This window comes from Pipra filicauda, unplaced genomic scaffold (assembly GCF_003945595.2).
Source record: "Pipra filicauda isolate LSUMZ 115617 unplaced genomic scaffold, ASM394559v2 scaffold119_size3216105_pilon, whole genome shotgun sequence".
In the NCBI taxonomy this organism is placed as follows: Eukaryota; Metazoa; Chordata; class Aves; order Passeriformes; family Pipridae; genus Pipra; species Pipra filicauda.
The window spans coordinates 546928-558089 of NW_024103651.1; the positions used below are offsets into that span (position 1 = coordinate 546928).

General features: G+C 43.6%; 1 protein-coding gene across 5 annotated transcripts in view; it reads left to right on the top strand.

Moving 5' to 3' along the window:
- Positions 1 to 11162, top strand: part of FRMD4A (FERM domain containing 4A) — a 367626-nt gene that overhangs the window by 150396 nt on the left and 206068 nt on the right. Inside the window, exon 1 of one of the 5 annotated variants that reach the window (XM_039386073.1) lies at positions 3379 to 3654. The exons of the other annotated variants lie outside the window; for them this stretch is intronic. Within the exon in view, the coding sequence (XP_039242007.1) occupies positions 3589 to 3654 (66 nt within the window). The 5' untranslated portion in view covers positions 3379 to 3588. Of the gene's footprint in view, positions 1 to 3378; positions 3655 to 11162 lie in introns of those variants that run through there. 5 annotated transcript variants of the gene reach the window in all.

Below are 11162 nucleotides of genomic sequence, written 5' to 3' on the forward strand. Positions count from 1 at the left end.
TGTTGTCAGATGGATGCTCTGCTTTAAATAGAAGAGGTCTCATGCTTGCAAAGGCCAAAGTAATACATTCTTAGAAATTAGAAAACATGGAAATAATGATTTAACAAAGAAACTGTTTGGGCCTACTGCATTAAAGAATCAACCAGGTTAGAGCTTCTCCTTGTCACATGTGATCTCATTTTTGTGTATACCTATAATGCACATACACAGAGGTTTTGGGAATAATCCCTGGGGAACTCAGAGAAATTCTTTTTCTTGTTTACTGTATTTGAAAGGCTAGTTCCATTAAAAAAAGGTCATCTGGGGTAAGCAATGTGGAAGTGAGAGCTAGAATAGATCCAATGGGATATATTCAGAGGTCCCCAAGCTTTTATGTATTTGAAGAAATTCTTCTGCTTAGAACTGATTTTATGACTGATTTCTGCTATCCGATTTTTCAAGGGGTTGAGAGAAACAACTTTCTGTACTTTGGTGACCTTTTTTTTACCATCATTTTTTTTTTCCACAGCCACACCAACTGCTTCTGTTATCACTAGAACAAGGAGCCTTTTTTTCTCCTCTTCCACACCTTTTCTATATTTTAGAAATTTTCCCATTGTGCTTTGCTTTTAATCTGAAATTTTATTGCAATTGAAGGAAAAATGAAAAGAGAGAGACTCATGGGTACAAAATTCCCTGCAGTCTAGGAGTTCAGAAAATTCCACAGGACTTTTAGCAGAGCAGCTGTCCTCAGCAACAGCATTTTCCCCAAAACTTTTTGCTGTCTCTAAGGACAGTTAATACTGAACAGTAAGAGAATTGTTAAGCCGAATATTACAACTGCAAGAGTCTAAGTGCTGGTGTACCTCCTATCTCTGCTATTTATTGTTGTGATAATGGAAGCCCAGGCTGGGGAAAGCTGAACCTGGGTGAGAACCCGGGAACACATTCACCCTCCTTGCCATCGCCAGTGGAGCACGTGGGTTTTTTTTATTGCCAGGTGTTTCTTGAGTGGGAATCAGGGAAGCCATTATGTGTTCCCCTAAGCCATTTTCTTGTGCCTGACACTATTATCTCCACCAGTTTTGAAATAATCTTGAAATTCATCTTTGTGAAGACAAAAATGAGTCTGTGTTGGAGTCAAAGAGTCTGTCACATGGACGCTGCGTTCTGACCCTGGAAGATGTCTCCTGTTGTTTATCTCTGTGGCCAGCACAATGCAGCTACAGGGACAAGTCAAGGGACACAAGGGACATGGTTGCCCTCTGCTATGGCACAGAGGGAGCCTACAGAAAAGGATCTTTAATTTCATATTTCAGTATTTAACACTTAGCCTTTGTACAAAAAATGGGGTGGGGAGGGGAGAGGCGATCACATGTTTGGTTCCAGTAAAGTTCTTGTTGTGGTCAAACTGGTTGGGCAGCAGTTGGATCAGTTAGAAGCGGACAAACACATGATTCAGTCCTACTGGACCACTGTTGGCTTGTCTGACACAGCCCCAACACAGCTTTCTGTGGCCCAGGGACCTGCAGAAGGACAGTCATGTGTCCTTATACCCAGCCTGCTTGTGCAGAAACCATAGCTTCCTGGGATCTCTGTATTTCCACGCATTCTGGAAAGGATGAAGGCTTACCAGTAGTCAGGTCTTTTTCTGCAGATACTTCTTAGAGAACAGAGCATGTGAAAACCTGTCTGCAGTGAGCCCTGTGGCCCCATGCAGTGATGAGCAGTGCATGCCAGCTCACTCATTGCTGTACTGCATTATGTTCCCTGGGTTTCAACTGCCTTCCCTCCAAATATATTTCTCTTTGCTTTGATCCACGCTCATTAAAACACCCCTCCACTCAGACTGGTGAAGACAAGCACTTTGTCAAAGCTTTAATGAAAGGGCAGCACGTGAATGATTAACAGCCTTTTTTGTAGTAGATGACCTTCTCGTGCTGGGTTTACTTCTGGAGCAATAAACCTATTGTCTGGTGTAGGGCCTTGTGTGGATGAGAGTTGGTCCATCTGGGAAACGAATGACATGCCCTGCTTTGCTATTGAAACCATCCATCATATCGTGTCCCAAATGGTTCATCATGTTGCTGTCTTGTAGAACTTGGCCATCAGAGGCAGCTCCTTTGGGATACTCATGCTAGGTGTCTGAAAATGTGATTTCAGTTGTAATTCTGAGAAGGTTTTGTTGGAATTTATGACTAGAGGTCCGTCTAAGCTCCATCAACTCTATCCATCTCACACCTTTATAAATAATACTGGTCTTCAGTTTCTGAATTCTTTAGGGCAGCATTGTGGTTTTTTTTTTTCCAGTGTCTGGAATACATCACATGCAAGATTTCATTCTGAGATTTCAAACTATATGGATACATATCAAATAAATAAAAAATAATTTGGCTGAGTAATGTGGACATCACGGAAGGCAGTTTGGTGAACTTGACACTTTCCAGGATGCAGGAGACTTTGGCAGCAGTCCTGGACATATCAAGACTTTCAGTATTTCTTTTTGTGACTCAGTTTCCTTTCTAGTTGGTTCCAGCTAGCACTAACCAAAATCCCTGGAGGATCTCCACTGGGGTTTGCTTTGATTGGGTCAGGTCCATCAGTACCTTCCCACTCCATGTGGTGCTGTGAGAGCCACAGACCAAGTGCTAAGCAAGCAGAATGTCACCTTTTCTCCACTGAGTTAAGTAGGAGCAGATGTGTGGAGGAACAGCCAGCACTTGGGAACATGCTTTAAACTTTCCACATATACAGTAAAAGGAAGGGTCAAGTCCTGAGAAGTGCTTAGGGGACAGGGATGCTGCAGAACCGAAGGGATTGAGTGGTGGGAATGTGTGTCAGAGGGGGTGCCAGGGTGTTTGCAAAGTCAAACCCCACAGTATTATTTGAGGTTATTCCCCCCCATACATAACCTCAGCAGTCACCACTGTACTCCCATGCCTTGGGGAGTGGGTAAGGGGATCTATTAATACTCTTAGGAAAAAATTAGTATCCAAACAACTTTTGTTTCCTTGTTTTTTACACATCTGTGCTCTCCTCTGTCGCTAGCTAGAGCACAGAGCCTGGTATGCTGTGACAAAGAGCTATTGATGGTGTGCTTGTGTGAATTGGCCCAGCACTGGTCACAGCCAACTTCTGTGGGACCTGCTGCCCCTGTTGTACAATACGCTCCAGTGTGCTGGGCCATTTGTGAAAGGTCAGAAATGAACAGAGAAATGGACTGGAGTCAAAAACAAGTAGTCCTATAAATATCAGTCATAGTCAAAGGCAGTTTATTCCATTCCTCCCCTCTCTCTCCCTCTGTGTGTGTCTCTCCCTCCCTCTGTTGTGGTTTCCCAGATATAACTCCATGCTTCTGGCTGGGGAGCTCTGAAAGGAAGGCAGCACACACAGTGCAGCGTCTGCTCCCATCTTGCACACATGGAATAATCCTCAGTCCTGCAAGCAGGACTGACAGACAGCACGGGGTCCAGGCATCAGATGCTAAGTTTTGATTTCTCGGATTTTCTTTGCATGTGAGAAACTCATTTGTGACAGTTTGAGAAATAGATTTGGCCACAGACGCTTTGGATTGGGACTTTTGACAGCTCTTCTCTGTTTGACTTCACAATGACTTTAGCAGCTAAATTAGAGGATATTGAAGTGACACTGGAGCACCTACTTATGGATGTCTTTGTAAGTAAACTACAATTTCCTATTTTAAGTGAGATGCCACTAATGCAGAAGTCAGCATACAAATTTAATGGTGTATCCAAAGTGTTGCATTGACTTAATTCCTTTACATTTCCCGATAAACTGTGTGTAATCCAACACTACCAATATGTTGTGGTACTATGATAGGTATCTACTACAAGAGGTAACATGCAAAACCTGAACAGTGGGATCCAGGACACAGTATAGTCTGCATTGGCTGTGTGTATCATCTACAATTTTGATGTGAAAAGGAGTAGAGATTCGTTCAGTTTAAGGAAAAGCTCTGTAGAACAACTGTATTGATGGAGCATTTAAATTCTGTATTGCTTGGCATCAAGGGTCCTTGTCTTTAGGATTTTGACAGCTACTGCATTACAGTCTTGACTTTTCAGTTAGTTTTGTAAGAGATGGAGGAACAAGCAAGATAGTCATGTTTTCAAGAAAATCCAGTTTATTCCTGGAGTATCAAAGTATCAAATACTTAAAACCAGTGTTAATCTGGGATTGCTTCCTTGAAATCATCAAAGCTCACTAAAGCAATGTATGATTTGCTTCTACACCTCTGAGATAAGAATCTGTCTGTATCATTCCTTTTTAAAAGTTTCTTAAGAATATAAAAACATTTCCAAACACACTCTTGCATTTTCCAACACAACTTGGTGGGTTTTTCTAAAGGTCAGAGATGATCATGCATTGGAAGTTTTTTGGGGGGTGTGAGGAAAACAATAATGAAGGATTGACAGATCTTTTGTCTTCATGGGGAAAAAAAGTCATACCATGGTCTGTACTCTCTGAATTCAGGCTATTGCAAATAAGATGGCAAGTGACATTCTGAATTTTCAGAAGAGTTTTTTGGCAACTCTTGAATGGAATGCTTCAAATTTTAGGGTCTAATGATGAGAAATCTTAGGCATCAACCACAAAAGCGAAAAACAGGAGATCTTGCCAGATTTCTAGCCTGTGGTCCAGTTATTAAGGTGTCCATCTGTGCTGTGAAATGGATTCAAGCCTCTCTGGGCTGGCATCTCCCCTCAACACTTTGGGAAGTGCCTTGTTCCCTTTCCCATAGGCTGCTGAGACAGGGGATAAATGAAAACTATTGGAGACTGCCCTGTGAAAACAGGGTATGAAGTACTGAACTATTCTTTGGACTGTAATACTTGAATCAACCTAAAGATTATTTGCCACTCTGGGTTCAACTCCTTCTCCCAGATCTGAGTACTGTGAATCTCAGAGAAAATCCCTAAGGGTTTAAGCCCCCATGACAAGCAAAGATGCAACATCTACCTCTCATGACCACAGCATGCTGTGAAAGTTACTCTGTGTGGGAGGGGGCCAGAGCTTTCTTTGGACTATTTGCAAATGTTGTAGGATAAACTTGGCACTGCAATTCCTCTTGGTCTATTTGTAGCTCTGTGTCACTTCACTGACCTCTGTGCTTGGTACCTGGGAGACTGAGACCCTCCTTGGGGCAGGTGTCATTGAACGGTGGGTGCTTAAAGCGTTTTGTCACAGGATCACTCCAAGCAGTATCTCAGAGACTGCCAAGATCTAGAAAGCCAGGGTGGACTGAGGCTGAACAATGCTACACATGTCTAATTGTGTTTGAAGAGCATGAAAAGCCTCCTGCCCTGCTTGGAACCACCCAGCAACATAAGATAGGGCACAGGAAATAATTTCTTCTTGGCTCTTCGTGTCCCATCCCTTTAATGTCCAACCCTTGATTCCATCCAAGTGTCTCTCTCCATGGGTTTTGGGGTTTGGTGGGGCTTTTTGCAATGAATCTGAAAGTAGACCAAATAAACTGTGGGCCAAATTCTTCAGAGGTGCAGGTGACCTCAGTTTGTGAAACCAATGGAGCTCTTCTCAGGTTGTGTTTTGAACTGGTCCCTCAAAAGTGTAATTCCAGTGAAACATCCCCAGCTGGGAGAGTGCAGTCACAGCTGACATTGTGATGCAGAGACATGTCTATGCAGTGCCATGCTGTGCCACTCTGGAGCCCCAGCTGGGTCTGGAAGAGCTGGTGTGTGTGTGCAGCATTGTGCAGGGGGACACTGCAGTAGTGTCACAGCTGTGTGTCTCTGCAGAGCCTGGGGCTGTCCAACTCAGGGGCATCATGTCCAGGCTTCACGTCTCACTTCAGGGCTTTAAATCTAATCTGGACTATATGCAAATCGAGGAAATAAGTTTTCAGCTAGCTGGGTTCAACTAAAACCTACCTAGGAATTATGGCAGGAAGAATTTTGGATAATCTAGATCAAATATTCCAGATGCAGAATCATCATTATCAGGCATAATTTTCAGGCTTTACTCAAACATCACCTTGCCCTGTGGCTATGTTTGATCTTAAACCACCTGTTCACTGAGTAATACTAAAAAAAATCTCTGTATCTACTGGATACAGAAAAGTAAATATGAAACTTCATATGAAGGAAGGGCAAAACGTCAAGCTCTGGCTGTTACAGAGCATTCTAGCAGTCAGATTAGTCTAAGGTCTTTAATCCACTACCAAGTGTTAGGCTGTTACCAGCAAAACTGGTATTTTGGTGGGGAGCGTGGGGCCAGACTGGTGAGGCTGAATGTGCTGCAGGTGGACAGAATGCCAGGTAACAGGACCCTTTGGGGAATGATCTTGGAGTCTCCTCCATGACATGCATCTTCATCTGTGTCAGATTTATTGCTGAAAGAGTGAAACCATCTGTCACTGTAATGCTACTCTTCCAATTCTTCGGTGCCCTCCACTGCTCCAAACCAGGTGATTACCTATAAAACTGGGAAATTGTGGTCTATGGAGCCTTGAGTTATCTTTTTTTTTCTTCTGAAGAAACCTGGTTTTAATGTTCCTTGGACCTTAGGGACAGTAACCCATTCCCTGATCAGTGGACCTGACAAAGCTCACTTTAATAGCTTGTACTAGGCTAGCAAGCCCATTTTGTCACAGTGTAAAAGGTTATAGCAGACAACAAATGAGAAGCAACCACCAGTTTCTAAAAAAAATTGAGACATAGTTCAGCTCAGACTAAGCCACCTTGATGTAATTTGGCTTCTGCAGGAATGCAGACTGAAGAAAGACTATAAGATCGAGCCAGTTTTTCTCTGGACAAGGTTTTTGGCTAAGTTGTCCTGCAGGAGCTCACCTGGAGTGAGATCAGCAGAGTTTCACAGGGAGGATGGTAAGCTTTGGCAGCAGATATGTTAAACACCTCCTCTGTAAAGCTAATATTACATGAGAACACTTTTTAAAATACTTTTTTCCTTCCTTTGCGGAGACTGGAGATTTGCATCTACATGGCATGAGCTGCCACTTCCTTCCAGGACACGGTGTACTCGCCGCGTTGTCATCCCGCTATCAGAGAAGCAGCTGGTGCTGCACTGACACTTCCTTTCCCTTATTTCCAAAGGGCATTGGAGAGCTTTGCTGGGCTCTATGAGATGAGATAAAAGGGAAGCCTCCGACATGACATTTCATAATTAGCTGTCATCACCAGCGGGCTGCCACTGAGCCGCTTGATGAGCTGGGACTTGGCTGCCTGGAGAAAGCCGGACAGGGAGGCAGGGACCAAAGTAGGGGTGCGGTGAAGGGACAGGCCTAGCAGGTCCCTCGGGTGTGCTAAAGGGAAAAGGAAGTCTGGGTATGAAATGCAGGCTCTGAGTCCTTGTTTCACGGCTTGCAAAAGGCATTCCTGAGCTAAACCCCGCCTTGCCTCTGGACACGCTAATTATTCTTGTGTGGTCTGTGAAAGGGGACCTTTGAGGTAAACCTCAGGACCAACTCTGCTGCCTTCCAAGCCTTGCCTTAGGCACAGCTTAGAGCGAGCCTTCAGGATATACCATGCCCAGCAGGTGTGGGACACTTTGCATGGTATATCTGGAAGGGTTTGGAAGTGAGAAGGGCTATGGAGCCTGCCCCACTGAGGGATGCTTTTTCTTACATTATGGATGTGGCTTTAGACCTGGAAAAAAACAGACTTTCAAGCAAGGGATAATAAGGCTGTTAGGAAAGTGAAGTAATCAAACATTAGCTGGCCTCAAAAAGGAGACTGATTTCTGAGGGCAGGTATTATGGAGCTGTAGGGGATGCCCCAGAAGAGAAAGAAAACCCTCAGATGAAGTCTTTAAACCATGAACACTGTGTCCCTGGCCTACTCCAAATACTGCATGGCAATTTATTTCCAGTGGTTCGTGGGGTCTTAGACCCCATCCAAACACATCCTGTCAAATTCACAGTACACTCCATACCTCCAGCTACATTCCTGCAGAGACCTGTTTCCACAGCTGGCCTCTCAGCCTTCCTCCCACCACACACCACAGAAAAAAAAAAAAAAAAAAAAAAGGCAAAAAAAAAAATTATCTATCTATCTATCTATCTATACACACACATATGACACTGAAGAAATTCCATTCATGAGGGCTTCCTGGCATGGAGAGGGGCTGTGGTTGTTTTGCCCTGGGTGGCCATAGCAATCTGGATTTGCTGTGCTTCAGCCTCCTCCACCACCCTGAGAAACAGCTGCTCTTCTCCCTCCCCATTTTGTAAAGTCCTGGCAGAGTTAACATCAAAATACCAAGAGCATGAAACTCAATGTGTTTCTAATACCATAACAGTCAGAGGAAGTCAGAGGAAATTACCTTGGATGCTGCAAGTATTCTGGCTCATTCTTCTGCCAGCTAATGATGCACTGGAATTAAGGTCTGAGACAAATTCCTATATCCAGCCAGACCTAAAGCTGGATATTTGAAGGAGAGGGAATCAAACACTAACGCTGAAGCGTCTGAAACAAGGATCAGGTCCCTTGGCCAGTGGTATAAAAGGAGTGTTCCCTGGTGGAATTTGGCAATGGGGATGGTATCCTGAGATGGCCAAGACCACCATGTCCTGGTAAGGATTTGGAGTGGTGGCTACCAATACCCATGTATTCCAGCTCTTAAACTAAGCTGTCAAGAGAGGGGCATTGGAGTGACCTGGGTCTCTATTAATAATAGAGAAATATCAATAAAATCAGCAGTGATAATTTATCATTTTACTCATAAAGAAACTGTGAGAGAGGGACATGCAGCCATTTAAGCTGTTGAGTAGAAACACAACTTTCAGAATCCCAGTTTGGTGATTTGTTCTCTCCAGAGTATAGCACTCCACACAACCACAGGTTAATCCAACTATCAAATGTCTGGGGCACAGATCCCTGATGACAAGGATGAAGTGTGCCTTTGGATCTAGTCCTAGCATGCTCTGGCATAGATAGCTGTGAAATTTGTCCATTCTTTAAGCAATTACACTGTTAACCTTCCTATTTTCTCATGGCATCAACGCTAGTAAACAGTGGCCATTCTGATAGCTAGTACTGAGGACAATCTGGATAAAGGAGGGGTGCAGAAAGATGACTGTGATGAACTTACTTCAACTACCATTTGCACCGTGAGCCCTGCACACAGCAGTCCCCATCCCTGCTGTAATCTAACAAACATTCTTGCAGTTGCTATTGACTCCAGATGTCTGTGTTACATTTTTCTTAATAACCATTGCAATAATAAGACATTATCAACATGCAAAGTGATCCATTAACCTCTATAGCAGCAATAAATTGTGTGGCTTTGCCAGGCTGCCAGGACTTGCTAATCGAAGAGCAAGCAGCAAATTCACACTTGAAGCAGTCACAAATCATACATAATGCAAAAGTGTGGGTGCTAACCTCACCCTCTGCAATATAATGGATGTTTCCATGTGTTTATTTATCAGAGAAATTGGTTCTTTGAAGCAGCTCTTAATGAGCTTCTCTCTGGCAACGAGCATCCTCCAGTTTATCCTCAGCATCCAGTTTATGGGAGATTTAAAGCTTCACTCTCCACCACTGGAGTCAGCAAAGGTTTTGCCAGTGCAAAGGGTAGAAGCAGAATCAGGCCCCATGACCTGGAGTAAAAGTTGAGGTTGCTCAGCAGGATCGTGCTATTAGAGAGATTAAGTTTAGTAGTTGTGCCTCAGGGTTTTTTTAGACACTTCTGCATCTGAGAAATTAAAAATAATCATACCAGGTCTTTCCAATGAACAGTGTCATCCAACATGGTATCTCAGGAAGCAAATAACATCAGGTGCCTACAAAGAGCTGCAAGAGCAGGGCAAGTGCACAGCCAGAGTCCCCACAGTTATCTTCCAACCACCAGTTCTTTGCACTCAGGGGTTACATGACCCAGAAGCAGTGTCTTCAAATTTGGCAGCCCACAGTAGATGTTCTTTTATGAATTTGTCAGGTCATTTTTTGAACCCAGCTTAGGGATCGGAGTGACCACGCATGGCTGCCCCAAGAGTCCAGGAGCAGAAGAAAAGCCATGGTGCTGTGCTGCAGCCCTGAGCACAGTGTCATCAGCCATAGATAACTCTTAATCTCACTCCCCCGCAAGTCAGGTCGTACTGTTGACCCTCCGAAAGCCTTTGTGAAACAGAAGAGGTTTGTGGAGCAGCCTGGGCTTGGTCACCCGTGCTGAACAACACACAGAAACAAGACGATGAGAACGAAGAGCTGGGAGTGTGAATGCCAACAGGGATGTTAGCAAATGCAAGGTAGTTAAATACAGCTACCAAGGGACACAGCAGAACCTCTGAGAGCTGGTGAGGTAGACCATGAGTGGCCAGTTGTCATGTTTATTTTATAATCAGTGGGGAGACATTGACACTTTCAGGTATCATTCAACCCCCAGTAAAGTAGGCAGCTGAAGCAGGTTTGGTGTCTCAAATCTTGCAAGTGCCCATTTCTTTCCAGCTATGACAAAAGAACTCCAGATGACAAGCTTACATAAGGGGACCAAAGTTAGGAGACATAAATACCACTCAAGTGTCTCCTACAGCTGGGATGGGGTGTTGTATGAATAGATAGGAATTACAGGGAGAGACTCCAGGACTCCAAGACTGAAGATCCAGAGAGTCAAACTTTTCACATTTTTTAATCTGTCCAGATAAATCCACACAAAACACAACCAAACTGAGTTTGTATTTTGCCAGTGCTAGCAGTTCTTCTTTCAGCTTTATGCAAACACAGTTTTTTCCTCACTTGAAGAAAAGACATCATTATTTCATGCCTGCAAGACCTCAAATACAAAACAAAACTTGCCTAAAAGGGTGTTTACCAAGTCTGGCAAAGCTTAAAAAAAACCTTCATAACATCTCTCAGGGGTCTTCTACTTCCCTTTTTTCTTTAGGGACATGTTGGTCTCTTTGCTATCCATGTGGCTTTCTCTTGGGGCAATATAACTCTCTCTCCTTCCCTCACACAGACACATATGCTTTCCCACAATATATTAAGATTAATCAAAGCAGTGTAACAAGGATGAAGTTTTAAAAGAGAGAAAATTACACAGAACAAAGAAGCATTTATCTTCACAGTGTTTGACATAGTCCATATGTCACATATCCTGTTTAAGGCTTAAATTGAGCTCAAGGCTGAGTACTTTCTATGCCGTGCTAAGCAAACCCCTATTTCTCCAGGAATTAAAGCAAA